The sequence below is a fragment of the Kryptolebias marmoratus genome, linkage group LG4 (genome assembly GCF_001649575.2).
Source record: "Kryptolebias marmoratus isolate JLee-2015 linkage group LG4, ASM164957v2, whole genome shotgun sequence".
Taxonomy (NCBI): domain Eukaryota; kingdom Metazoa; phylum Chordata; class Actinopteri; order Cyprinodontiformes; family Rivulidae; genus Kryptolebias; species Kryptolebias marmoratus.
In genome coordinates, this window is record NC_051433.1 from 26,642,693 (window position 1) to 26,657,580 (window position 14,888).

Genomic DNA, 14,888 nt, shown 5'->3' on the forward strand with positions numbered 1-14,888 from the left:
TTTTTTTTTATTGAGATTTTCCACTTTGGAAATACAATCATGTAACAATCTGAACAAGTTTTCTTTGTAGTTATTACATGACAGTAATTATTCTTTCTCATATCTGAAGTTTGTGACTTTTAATTCTTTAATGAATATTTTTATTCTTTTTTTTTGATCATTTATTTATTTTTTCTTCTAGTGTATAGTCTGTAAGACAAATTATACATTTATCCCATTTGTTCAGTATTGCTTATACCATTGCTGATTTGACTACCATCGTGATTGTAAATAAATAGCTCTGGATTTGTGTTTCTGTTAAATTCATGGTTGCTATTATTTAAATTACAATAACTGAGTATTTGTGACATTGTATGATAAAGAACGTGCACTATTGGGCTCATCTTATCCACTAAAAAAAATTATTTCGTTAGTCCTCAGCATTGTTTATATAGCCCTGCGCCTTTAAGAATACTGTAGCAAGATGGCGCCGCTTTCGCCGCATCTCGGCCCGAGCCTTTAAAGCGGCGTGTCATGTCTATCCATATAAGTCATTGGGCACAAGTAACCAGAACTAAACTAAGACAAAGATAACCAAACACGAACAGAAAACACGAAGACAATAAACAGAACACAAAAAACCCAAAGAAAACCCCAAACCCGACACTAACATCACCAAATTAAACAGGAGAGACCTCAGCCTGGGGTCAAAGGTCACAGGTTTAAGAAGAAAAGTTTTAGTTGTTGCTACATAAACAGGTTTTAATCATTAGAACCACTCTAACCTGTTCTGTTTATCTTTAAAAGTGTTTAGAATGTGTCAGTGTTTTACATTTTTCATTTAGTCTTACATTTTATCAGTTTTTACAACAATGAGCAACAAAACCTGCAGTTTCTCAGTTTTTTAGGTTCCCTTCCTGTGAAGATGTGGCTTTAAAAAGAATTTTAAAACTGGGTTGTTCAAATATTATTTCACAATTAGTCTTCAGGTCTGAGAGAAATTTTTGAACTCAATAAATGTTCTTTAGTTGAGTTTTTAAAGTTGGATAAATTCTAAAATACCAGTTTCTTTTTCTGACCATTAGACTCCTAGATCAATTAGATCCAATAACACGAAGATAAATTAAATTCGTCCAGAGGCAGGATAGTTTATGTTGTGGAATGGAAATACCACCATCTACTGGCACATTTATGCAATTACTGATGTAGAAAAGTTTGAACCAGAGCGTTGCTGTTGAAATATTATTGTGTTTAAAAATATAACTATCAAAAACTATGAAGAAAAAAACTATACTGACATTATGTAATCATAGAAAAAACATTTTAGTTCAACTTTTAGAGCACACTGCAGCATGGCAAAATAAAATATACATGATTATTCAGTAAAAATAAAAAATATCACAGCATACGCTTTCATGATCCAAAATGTGCACTGAAGAAATTTCTATTTACCCCCCTTAGGAAATAGCAGCAACGGAGAAATCTTACTTTTAATTTTCACAATATTAAATCATAGATGGTGAAAATGTAGTTTTGGCTAAATATTAAAGAAGACTTTTTAAATTGACATGTTTAATGCTGTAAACCAAAGCATAAGTTTCATGACTAATAGTTTCCTTAAGCCCTGCAGTAGATAACAGTAGATATAAAACGTGTTTCTGTCTAAGACCAGTAGCTTTGAATTAAACACCAAACTGCATAACAGGTTCGATCAAGCTGTATAAAAGTACCAAGTCAAGTAATGATTAGCAGGATAAAACAAAGAAGATAAACAATTCACATTATCATGATAATTTAATCCCAAAATGTGGTTTATAATATTGTAACTGAAAACAGGGCCAGTGGAGCTGTTTTTTACCTGCTTTTTGTTGTTGTTATTGATGTTTAGCAAAAAGAAGCAACTAAAATCCAGTGAGATGCAGGTTTATAATGTAGTGCTTTAAAACTAAAATATACAGAAACAAGTCTACAGTCTCCAACCCCAATTTCCAATGAAGTTGGGACATTGTGTAAAACATAAACAAAAACAGAATAAGATGATTTTCAAATCCTTTTCAACCCATATTTAATTGAATACACAATAAAGACAAGATATTTAAAGTTCAAACAGATAAACTTTATTGTATTTTTTTTATTGCAAATATTCACTCATTTGTGAACAACTGTGTGAGCAAGTAGTCCAACAGATTAAGAACATTTCTCAACGTTTAGGGATTTCATCATTTACAGTCCATAATATCATCCAAAGATTCAGAGAATCTGGACAAATCTCTGCAAGTAAGCAACAAGGCCGAAAACCAACATTGAATGCCCGTAATGCTGGTGTTACACCAAATACTTCAACCCATTATATTCTGCGACTACAGGGGGCAACAGCGTACATTCCTATGTATGTACGTCTTCAGGACCAGCGAAAAGAAAAGTATTTACGTAAACTGCATAGCACTAATAAAAAAAGCTTTTTAGCACTAATAAAAATTGTAAACTTCATGGAATAATATTTCTGTCACATTGACGGAGAAAAGATAATGTATCTGTTTGTATTTGACGCTGAACACAGTTAGACGGACCATCACATTGAATCACTGTTGTTTAAATATGTAAACCCAAAATAGCTGTTTAAAAAATCGGAAAAAGATAAATAAATGTTTCCAAGTGCTTTGTTGGGAGGGAGATGGGGTTCAAAACGGCTTCTAATATTTCTGCCACCTCTTCATTACACTCAGCTCTTATTTAAAATAATATGTGACCCCCAAATACACAGTATCACAGAGGTCACAGAATATGATACCCATCAAAATCTGTGACCTTACTGTAATTTCCCCTAAATAATATCACAGTTCACTACAACTATTTTTCAGAGTTCTGCCACCTCCACACTACGATCTGGAGGCATTTAACAAAACATGTGACCCTCAAATAGCCAGTATCACAAAGGTCACAATTGTTAAAATTAATGCAAAAATAATTTAAAAAATGCACTAATGCTTTTAAAATATTTTAGCACTGTTAAAATATTTTAGCACTGTTATATGTTCTAAAGGCTACATTAGTCCAGCTATTTTTATTTCATCATTAGTTGGCGTATGTGTACAGGCATTTTTTAAATTATAATCTAATAGTATTGCTTAGTAAAAGCGCATTTGTATCGTTTTTTTTCAACAGTAATAACGACACAATTACCAAACAGGAAGGGGTTAAACAAACTGTGCATATCAAGCATAGGCCAACCCCATTGGTCAATACCAATTAGGTCACCTGCACTTGAAGTGCAACAGGTTGGTCATCACTTTTCAACTAGCGGAACAAACAAACAAACAGAAAAACAATCAGAATGGATCCAAACATGTTTAATGAGCTGAAAAGCTATCTTCTTGAGGGGAAATTTCCCCCAAATTCTGACAAACATGGTTGATTCATTTTAAAAAGGAGAGCTGGAAACTTTGCTATTGTAGGTAAGTATATGACCTGTGACTGTACTACAGTGGCCAAGGAAGCTACCAGAGGTTTTTTTTTTTGTGTGCGATGCTTCTATTTAAGCTTGCTATTTAATTTTAAAATGTTCCACAGACAATGACCTTTATTACATTAAAGGAAAGGGTATGTATAAGGAAACACGGTGCAAAGTGCTTTCAAGCGCAGCGGAAGCGGACACCGTTTTCCAAACTTTGCACTGCAGCGAGGTTGGCGCTCATCTTGGGCAACTCAAGACGAGGGACACCATTTCCCAAAGATATTACTGGCCAGGGATGTCGGAAGACATTGAGAAATGGGCAAGTTAATTTTGTTAAGTTTACATATCACAGCATAAAAATACCATTTCACATTAATTGAAGAGGGATTTCAGGAAGATGCGACATGTTTTTAATAATGATTTATGATGGATTATTATTATTATTATCTTTTTTCATCGTAATCAGTGCCTTCATAAATCTGCAATGTTCACATGAAAGACACTAGATATTACAATTTTGTGAATAGCAGCAAAAAATTGTTAATATTGGATTTAGGTTTCTTTTTTTGTGGATGTATTACAACTCACATATTAATATGACAATTTTTGTCATAACATTTTGCAGGTGTCCCAATGTATGGTGTGCCAACAAAACAAGGCAACCATCAAACTGGAGACAGACTACCAACCAATCAAGGTACAAATTCCTAGTTCATTTACTAGCACTGAAAGCTTCAAGCATCATAAATAAAATTTGGATAAAGGAATTCATGTATTTTTTATAATTTTTTTATACTTAGTAATACAAAAGTAGCAGCATCTAAATAGATTTAAACTTGACTTGGCCATGATTACTTTAATCTATGTTCACAGGTTAAGGTACCATTTCAGTTAATTGGAATGGACCTCATCGGAAAGTTGGTCAAAACACAGAAAGGAAATCGATACATTTGTGTTATTATCGATTATTGCACTAGGTGGGCCAACGCACATCCCATACCAACAATGTCAGCTGCAGATGTCACAAAGTGCATTTTAAAATTCATTTATCAGTTTGATGTTCCAAAATGCATATTAACAGATCAAGGCAGGGAATTTGTCAACAAAGTAAGTTGTTTAATCTTTCTGAATTGCAATATTTTATCAATCTGTGCAAAATAACATTTCTCAAGGTAATTAATGCACATGTAATTTTTGTCAGGAAAGAGAAAAGCTCTCCATATTGACTCATTTGAGTGTACACGGATTTGGGAAGGAAAGTCCTCAAGGTTCAAGGTAAGGAATGAGATAAGCTGTACTATGGGTTTATTTTTTTTGTGATATTTTTAGGTGTATTAAACAAAACATATTAATTGAACACATGTGCTACAGAAAAATGAACAGATCTGACTTTGTTTAGAAAATATAAAAAGGTTTCTTAAAGTAAAAAAAACTCACATATTTCTCTTCTATTTACAGGGCCTTCATCAGAAATAGAGGCGGCACAGACTTGAGATGGACAGCAGACACAGTGCCTCATAGTCTTCAAAAGGACTCAACATCATGTGGAGTTTTTGTCCTGAAAGTACATATATCTTTTTTTGTAATTTAGGTGAAGACTCATTTGAAAGGAAACTTTATGACCAAACGTTAGAACATGACCTGATTATTGATTGAAATTGTCACAGATAAGATGCTAACTTCCAGATGTGTTTAACATGCATGTTTTCTTCGTATTATCAGTATGCAGAAGGACTACTAGCGGAGGAGTCGTTGCTGTTTGGGAATGACAAATCTGCAATGTCTTTTTACAGAAGACAGATTGCACTGGTACTGATGATGGAGAGCAGTATTTCTGTTTAATTACAAGCTCCCTAATTATTACTAATGTCATGTCTAACCCTTTTATGTAGTTACATATAGAATACACGAATCATTTTAAAACCAACATCTGAAATTGTCATTTGATTCCTAAACTAATTTGACTGTATGTTGACATCAGCACAGATGTAAACAAACAAACAAACAAAAACAACCTATCTATATAACAGAACTAAGTGTTGAGTTCCTGCTGGGTTCAAGTTCTTTTACTCGGTCTTCACAGCGGTGAGACGATGGTTCAGCTTTCAGTCCACCTGTCTCAGGTTTAGACAGCTTAAGTCCAGCAGAACCATCATCAGCAGGAAAAAAATTGAGGAACTACAGTACCTATCAAAAGTATTCACTCCCTTTTATGCTATTATTGCTGTCCTAAATCAGTCATAGTCAATACAAATTAATTTTGTTCACAAAATGTTTTTCACATAACATTTTTCAGTGTCAAAGTGAAATCTAATTTCTACAAAGTAATAATAATTCATTTGTATATGTAATGTAAAATAAGTGATTGCATAAATATTCACCCCCTATAAAGTGATTGTCCTAATAGAACTCAGAGAAAAGATAATTGGAAAGCACAAGTCAGGGGATAGACACAAAAGGATTTCCAAGGCTCTAAACACCCTCAGGAGTTCTGTTAAATCCATCATCAAGACATGGAAGGAATATGGGACGTGTAAATCTACCAAGCGCAGGTGAGATGGGAGAGACTGTAAATATAACAACTGTGGTCAGGTTCTTCACTAGTCTGAGATTTATAGGAGAGAAACAGACAGAAAGTTACTGTTGAAGAAAACACAGATTAAATGAGTTAAATAAAAATAATTAACTGACTTGGCAAACTCTAGTTGAGATTAATTGAGTTTATTCAAAGTTCTAAAACATATGTAGGCTTTTATGTACTCACTTTTTGTCTCTCCCACATTATTCCTCTCTAGCCAAACACGAAAAATTCAGCAATGACATAATTTAGCAACTTTTAGGACAGCCAGTAGCTACTTTCCTTACTGAAGAGTTGGTAACACTGCACTGTCAGTCTCATCTCTGAAGTAAGACTGACAGCAGGACCACCATGGTACTGTCTGTGAGAACAAAATGTCAATTTTTGGATTAAAAAAAAAAGGTTTAAACAGAAATAAGATTAAAACATCCTTTTCTTCTTCTGGTGGCAACCACAAGAGTAGCCTAGAGCAGTGATTCCCAACCTTGGTCCTCGAGGAACACTATCCTGCATGTTTTAGTTTTTTCCCTGCTTTGAATGAGGGAGTGATTAACAGGCTTCTGCAAACAGAAAGAACCTGCTGAAAAGCAGGGAAACAATGAAAACGTGCAGGATAGTGTTCCTCGAGGACCAGGGTTGGGAACTGCTGGCCTAGAGCAATCCAGGTATAGAGGGGGGTAGAGAGCAACCTCAGATGAGTCCAAAAAGGGCATACAAGCCTATGACCCTGTTAGTCCATTAACTATATTTACTAATAACTATAGATACATTTTAATACTTACAAGTACGACAAATATCTGTACTTCTGAAGTAGAGGGAAGTGAACTGTAGCCATGTTCCCCTCTGGGAGGGAACAAACACTGATAGACACACAAACTTAGGTTATACACATTGGTGTGTTGGTTTGATTGAAGAACCAATTAGTCAATGACAACAGATGTATCAGTCTCAGAGAGGAGGGAATGAGAGCTGCTCCTCTGCAAAGTGAGCGCAGTGCGTTTTAAGTTCACGATGTTGATGTCACGTAGGAGTCTTTTTTAGATGCACCACCTCAGTGGTATAAATGTTACTGATAGTTTAGAACAAGGAGTATGAAGTTCTTCCATTTTGTTGCTTTAACAGTATTATTTACATGATTTCACTTTCAGAAAGTACAAGTAGACAAATCCATGAATGTGGAAAGTTCAATATAAAACTGGCCATGATTAGAGTAATATTTAGGCTTGTGATCATTTCAAGGGGATTTTACTTTCCCATCGTACAAGCCTCCCACTTTTAAAAGCGTTGATTTACCCCTGCCTACACAAATTACAAAAAGTAATGAGTCATTGTAAAATTTCTTTCAAATTAACAAATTTTATTGCCTTTCATTCACAATTAAATTCAATCTAAATCATTCAAAAACTACAACAAATCACCTCAGGAGCAGAGCAATGGATCCTTTTGCAAGGAAGGCTAAATGTTTGTCAAACAGGAATACAAATTTAAGCTGTAACTAAATGCATTTTAAAACTTAAAATAGAAAGTTTGGATATATTTAGGACTTTTACAGGCCTAAAATTAAGATAATTAAATTTTAGACTTTTTAAGACCCTGCACAAACCCTGATAAACCCCATTGATGATAATTATTTGACAAATGGTCATTTGTAAAGTGCACTCCAGAAGATTAGTAAATCATGAATACATGAGCGAATGCCAGGGTAGGTACAAAATGGGTTGAGGTGGGTACAATGCGGGTGGAAGTAGGCGACAAAATAATGTACACGGCTTAAAACACAGTTTTACAAGTCATGCACATGAAAATAGCTAACTGTCCTAAACTGTCCATTCATTCAAAACACAGCCACACAGCTCACTGGTCCCAAACACTCCAGTGAGAAAGCAACATGTAAAAATGTGGTAAATCTTCTCACAATTTTCCTGTAATTTTGAGTTAATAAGTCACTAACAGTCGCAGCCCAGAGAGATACTATCTTAAGAGTTAAATAACACAAGCATCTACTCACTCAAAAACATTTAATTATAACAGGTAACAGACAAGTTTCACACTGAGCACAATGGCATGTTAAAACAACAATGGCAGCACTTTCTTCTTCTACTGAACATTTAAATGAAAACAGAATCCTAAACCTTTTAATAACAAACTCTTGTATCAAATAGCTTCTCAGCAGGATTTGGTTTAAAGAACTGGGTTCGGATCCAGTAATGCCCCAACAAGGAGAGCGAACTCTGTTTGGGTTCTTGTCCAGACTGATCAGGAGTTTTCAGCTTTATCCCGCAGTTCATAAAGAAGATGAGTGAGGACTGATTTCAGTGTTCTGTACAATGACACATTCTTGTCTGAGGCAGGATCCGTCTGCAGATCAAAAACAAACGTTTCAGTGTCCAAACATTAATGCGTTCAGGTTACAAAATGTTATAATTTACCTTAGTGAATACTTTGATCGCTTGGTTAAGAAACATTGTCACAACTTCTTCAGGTACTGGCAGGAGATGAGCAGCACAGTCGAGGATACACAGCAAAGTGAAACTGTGACCCTGGAAGGTGGAAGGTAGAGAAAGAATGTTACAGTCAGTGAGTTCACTTAAAAAACACAAAAAAGTGTGTGTGTGTGTGTGTATATATATATATATATATAATCCTGCATCTCCTTCAGGTTAGATGAGTGCTGTTTGTGTCCAACAACCTTTAAATTAAACCAGAGATTCTCAGTTGGACTGAAGCCTGACCATTCCAGGATATTTAACTGGTTCTCCTTAAACCAGTGGAGTGTTGTTTCAGCAGTGTGTTTAGGGTCATTTTTCTGCTGGAAGGTGAACATCTGTCACAATCTTAAATGTTTGGAAAACTCAAACAGATTTCCTTCAAGAATGTATTTGTTTTTTCATTCATTCATATTTCCTGCAACACTGACTAATTTCCCAGTCCCTGCTGATTAAAAACATTAGAACAACAAAACAGATGGGACATATTCTGAGATCATCTGACACTTAGATTGCTCACAAATATATCTTATTGAACAAATTAAAGTTAGTGGTTGGGGTTTCAAACAAAAAGGGCTCAATACAAATGCACGCAGAATCACCATTTTAACGTGGTAGAGGGGTTTGTGTACCCCCGTAATTACTGGCCACCTCCATGTGGCTCCACCACCTGCAAGGAGGACTGCTGAGATTGGGCAAAGTGTGAGCTGAGTGGTAGGCAAGGAAGGGTCCCTGGCCCCTGTCATCTCTCAGCAGCATAGACTCGCTCTAGGTGCACAGAATGTCACCTCTCTGGTGGGTAAGGAGATGGAGCTTGTGTGTGAGATACCCAGAGAGAGAGGCATTGGGCAGTTGTAGGGATTCTCAAAGGACCCCATCAGAGTGCCTCAGTGTTGGAGTTCTTGGACTCTCTGGATAGTCTCCTGAAAGGGGTGCCATACTGAGATTCTGTTCTCCTGGGTGACTTTAATGCCCATTTGGGAAAGACAGGATCATCTGGAGAGAAGTGATTGGGAGTAACAGCCTCCCTGATCTGAACTCAAATGATGTTCTGTTACTGGACTTCTGTGCTAGGTACTGGCTGTCCATAATTAGCACTATGTTTGAGCATAGGCTGGTCCATAGGTGGACCAGGACGGAGGCCACTTTATGTCCAAGGTCATAGATTGATCTTGTAATTATATCATCAAACCTGCGGCCCTATGCCTTGGACACCTGGGTAAACAGAGAGGCAGAGGAGTATGTTTTGGCATACGAGTTGCACTGTGTTTGTGTTATTGATATTTGTACTAAAGATTCTAGACAGTCTTCTAAATCCTGCCTGAAAACTCACTTTTTTACACTGGCATTTAATTCAAGTTCAGTGTTCCAGCAGACCTTCTATATTATAGTGTTCCTTGTATTAGTTTGTTTTTTTGCCTATTTTATTGCATCTGTTCTTGTTGTTATGAGTGATTTGCTGAAACTTTTTGTAGTTGTTGGTTTTTTGTGTTTGTTTTTAACCAGTTTGTAAAGCACTTTGGTTAACCTTGTTGTTTCAAATGTGTTATATAAATAAGGTCATGTTCACACTGGAGGCAAAAGTGGCCCAAATGTGATTTTTTTTTTTCCCATATGTGACCCATATCTGATGTTTTTATGACAGGTAGAAAGTGACAAATCCAATCCAGGTCACTCCAAAATGTGCTACTAAATCAGATACAAGCTGATTTTTTTCAAAGCAACCTCAGTCTGATCGATCATGTCGCTTTTCATTTGACTTTTATGTCACTGAAGAAGGGATATACAAACTGATTTAAAATTTAAAATTATCGATACCAACGTTTTGTGGTCTTTTTTGTTTTTAACTTTTTAGATTTGCCATGTCCCCGAAGACTGAGAATCTACATCAACATAGGATATTAACATTGGTAACAGATTATATCGATACTAGTGTGAAGAGCTCAATACTTGAGTTAGTTTTTACTTTTAGTAATAGCTCCCATTCCAGAAGTTCAATTCTGCACCAAAGTAGGCAGGAAGTGGCAAGATCAAATGTGAACACTGGACAAAACAAGCTGGCTCCGACTGCACAACTTCAGAATTAATACACAGATGCTAACAAGTGTAGCATCCATATTTACTTCTGTAAACACAGTGTGCTGCATGTGATGTCACATCTTCTTCGATGAATGTGGGTTATTTCCAGGCCACAAAATGTACACAAAAAAGTCTGATGATGGTCCCGTTTAAATTATATTGTGAACAACCATGTAAAAAAAATGGATATGAGCAAAGTATCAGAATTGAGCATTAAGACCTGAAGCAAACGTAGCCTAAATTGACACACAACAGGATAATGATTCAAATCATACATCTACATGCACTCAGAAATGGTAGAGAAAAACAAAACAAAACATTGGACCATTCTTAAAAAGGGTTGCAAAAGGGTGGTAAATTTCAGAAACTTTCTATAGGAAGTAAACTGGGTAATTTAGGAACTATTCCAAATTGGAAACTTTCCATAGGAAATATGGGAATTTACAGAAATTACTTGGAAACAATAATAATAACAAAAGTTATATTGTAAAATATTCCCTCATACTGAGATGATAAACAGGTTAAAAAAGCAGTCTGACACATTTTGTTTTCAGTGTTACTATCTAGTGGACATTCAAAACAACTACCTTGTCCAGGGAGTTGAGAACATTCTGTGGGTTTATGTTCTTCTCACTGAGGGTCTGAACATCGTCCTGGGTGATGACTGGATCCTTGAGCTGCTCCAGCCAAGACCACAGAAGACAGGAGAGAACCAGAGGGTCTTTCTCAGTGCACAGTCGCTCCCACGTCCCCTCTCTGGAGTTCAGTTCTGTCTGCACAGCACAACAAAGTCTGAAGAAAACACTCACCAGAATCAAGCAAAATGGTAAATGGCTTGCACTTATATAGTGCTTTATCTAATCCAAGGACCCCAAAGCGCTTTACACTACAATCATTCACCCACACATTCACAGACTGATGGTGGTAAGCTACATTGTAGCCACAGCTGCCCTGTGGCAGGCTGACAGAGGTGAGGCTGCCATCACACCGGCGCCACCGAGCCCTCTGACCACCACCAGTAGGCAAGGCGGGTGAAGTGTCTTGCCCAGGGACACAATGGCTGAGACAGCCAGGGCGGGGGCTCAAACCAGCAACCCTCCGATTACAGGACAGACCCCTACCTCCTGAGCCACTGCCGCCCCAGGACTTATTGGAATCAGTTTAAAGTGTGCTTTAGATCTGGAATTTTCTGGAACAGGTCATCATTAAATAAAAGATGAAACTTTATGTTACAGGGCTACACTTTGTATTTGTCATAGATAAAAGTGCTTAAAAGAAGTCTAAAGGTAGTATCTCACTTGGCTGTGAGTGTTGGAGACTGGTTGGTGACTCAATATTGAGAGAATATAGGCAAATCTTCAGCTGCAGTCTCACTGAATTCTAAATGTGTGTGACCAGCAAGCTGTGAATGTTGCCAGTTTTTGAAAATGACGGCTTAATTTTGGGTGCACAACCTGCAAAACTGTATTCTAACTCTTTCATATTATTGTGAATGTCAGGATGTTTAAAATGTCTTAAAAATCTAAAATGTTGCTGTTCTAATGAGAGTTAGGGTTGGCTTGGGTTTCCTGAGCTATCCCTTAGTTATGCTGCTAAAGGCTTAGACTGCTGGAGGACAAATTGACCACATTTCTTCACTCTGCTGCTGTCTTTACTCACTCCATGCTTCATGATTGTTCTATTGGTATATAGATAAACTGAATCGAATTAACATTTTGTTGCCCATCTCTGCCAACTTTGTACCCACTTTGGCAGATGCCACCACATTTTTAATTTAATCTACTGAGGTACACTTTAGAACCGAAGCTAGGCAGATTTGGACCAGTTTTTCAATAACTGGAGAATGATGATTAGGTATTCATACTATTGTTTTGCTGTTTGTTTGTTTTTTTGTAATTTAACTACTTCTAAATACACTGTGTTATTTTAGTCATTCACAGATGAAAATGATCAGCTCATACAAAAGATAGACGCTATGAAATTTGTTTTTTGTAACTTTTAGACTTTTTAAAATTAACTTTATTTACAAACATTTTCCCTATAAAAATACATTGAGATCTCAATTCCTTCAAAAACATTGTTCTTTTTGAAATCTGTTTCAGTAAATTTTGTAAAAGTTTTTACTTTTAGCTAGCATTTTATTACTTTATTACTTTATTTATTACTGTCCTGCTTCTTTTAGCATTAACAACTCAGTTTAAGCTTCTTCAGCAAATTTCAGCAAACGCATTCAGCTTTCACAGTGCATTTTCACAAAAAAAGAAGCAATTTCTCAAGTAATATTTATCATGAGTGTGGTTTTTAGACCTTGACGTTTTCTGTCATCAAAGCGCTCCCATACAGGTGTCATGATACAGCTCTAATGCTCTTGAGAACGGGTTAGAGGTACAAGTCATTATTTTGAGAGAAATTTGTTCCAAGCAGTCTTTGAACATGTTCAAATTTTAAGCAACAAGACTGTAATCCTCTGCGACTCACATGAGGAATTTGAGAACTCTTGCAATGATTTGAGACATTCAGAAGACTCCCTCTTGAATTCACCAACTAGTCTCCAACAGCTGCAGCCGAGTGAGATACAAGCTTAAGGAAATGAGAAAGGAAGCTCAAATCACAAGTTCTATGTTCCGAAAGGTTCCTCCCTTTTAATGTATTTTGTACACCTAAAACAGAGAATGTCTATGATAGTAGTTAAATATTTAGTTTTACAGCTATTATTTATTAATTTTTGCTTAATATTTGATAATTCTCTATTGTTATTAGGGTTCCAAGCCCGCGGAAGCAAGCGGGCGGCCAATGCAAGGCATGGCCGTTCGCCTGCTTCCAGCGGAGCAGGGAACCCTATTGTTTTTGTAAGGATTTTTCAGAATTGTGTATTATTATTATTCTTCTCCGGTAAAACACGTTGCCCAGAAAAACGAGAAAATGCTGGGGAAAAGCTAACCAGACAGCCTGATACAAAACCCCTACCGCTACTCAGACAAAAAAAATCATATCGTCCCATACCTAGGGGGCGCTATAACAAAGGACAATGCGTTTTTGCCAATAACTCCTAAACCGTAGGTCCTACACTCAAAATCTTGATGGCACCTGAAACTATGGATGATTCTGCATCTTTTTTACATTGGCCACGCCCACTTCCGCCTAACTAGATTTTTTGCTATAGCGCGATAAAGGCAAAACCTACTTTCGAGTACTACTACCACATTAAAAGCTGGATCAACGTGGAACTTGGTACATAACATCTGTAGGCCGATCTGTTGAAGCGGTGATCAAAAAGTTTACAAAATTTAAAATTTTGTGCAAGTAACGCATAACCAAACACTTCAATGCTAGCTAGCACAATGGTTAACTATGAATATCTTTGCCATACTTTAAGATTATGGAAAATGCATTTAGATCCCAATAGTGGATGAGATGTTGCCACTTTGTATTAATTTTTATGCGCTTTCACCAATAGGGGGCGCTATAATTTCATAAAGTTTATATCTGAATAACCACTTGATGGATTTTCACCAAACTTGGTACAGATGATCAAGACTGCACCTTAAGATGATATCTTGAATATGATAATGAAGTGGGCGTGGCTTATATGCTACCTCACTTTTGAGCTTAGAACTCGGCCAAATCGAACTTTAATGTTGTGGAACTTGCTGATCTATTACAGAGTTGCGCTCTCTACGTACATGGCAAACATTGCAAAATTTCACCTCTAGGTGGCGCTGTTACAGCAAAAAATGCCTTTTTGCAAATTCTTTTACAACAAATTGTTGTGCGCGCGGTATCTCTATTCTGTGGTGTTCTGTGAACCACGCCTTTTTACCTGAGTTTTGAAAAAAAAAAAATTAATTATGCTAATTAGTAGAAAACTTGCAAAATATGTGTAACCTACTTTCATTAACTCCTCCCGAGGCTTAAAGCCAATTGAAGGGAAACTTCACATGGTATGACGGTACGACTGGCTAACCAAAAAACTAGAATGGATCTTAAAAAAAATGTTCAGTTTATGAATTATGCGTAAACAAAAAAAATTTTAACCCAAAAAAATCTTCATTGAGCATAACTTAAGAACAGTTTGAATTTTAGCAATAGTTTTCATACCAGGGATGCCTAAAGCCAAAAAAAAGATTTCTTTCCATTTTCAGCTTGATCCAACACTAGGGGGCGCTACAAAGACGTAAAGTTTATACTGCAGAAATGGCTGAATGGATTTACGTGAAACTTGGTGGGTATCTTCAGGATACAACCCTTGAAACTATGTTATCAATATGGTAATGATTGGTCAAAGTGGGCGTGGCTTATGTGCAAAAATGTA

At 36.4% G+C, this 14,888-nt stretch overlaps 1 protein-coding gene across 4 annotated transcripts in view; it reads right to left on the bottom strand.

Moving 5' to 3' along the window:
• Nucleotides 1-7,347: 7,347 nt before the first annotated feature.
• Nucleotides 7,348-14,888, bottom strand: part of ptpdc1a (protein tyrosine phosphatase domain containing 1a) — a 44,886-nt gene continuing 37,345 nt past the window's right edge. For all 4 annotated transcript variants that reach the window (XM_017439290.3, XM_017439289.3, XM_037975509.1 and 1 more), the window contains 3 exons: nt 11,164-11,349; nt 8,441-8,551; nt 7,348-8,369 (listed from right to left, as the gene is read on the bottom strand). In XM_017439290.3, coding sequence (XP_017294779.1) covers nt 8,268-8,369; nt 8,441-8,551; nt 11,164-11,349 — 399 coding nt within the window. In that variant the 3' untranslated portion in view covers nt 7,348-8,267. The remainder of the gene's footprint in view (nt 8,370-8,440; nt 8,552-11,163; nt 11,350-14,888) is intronic.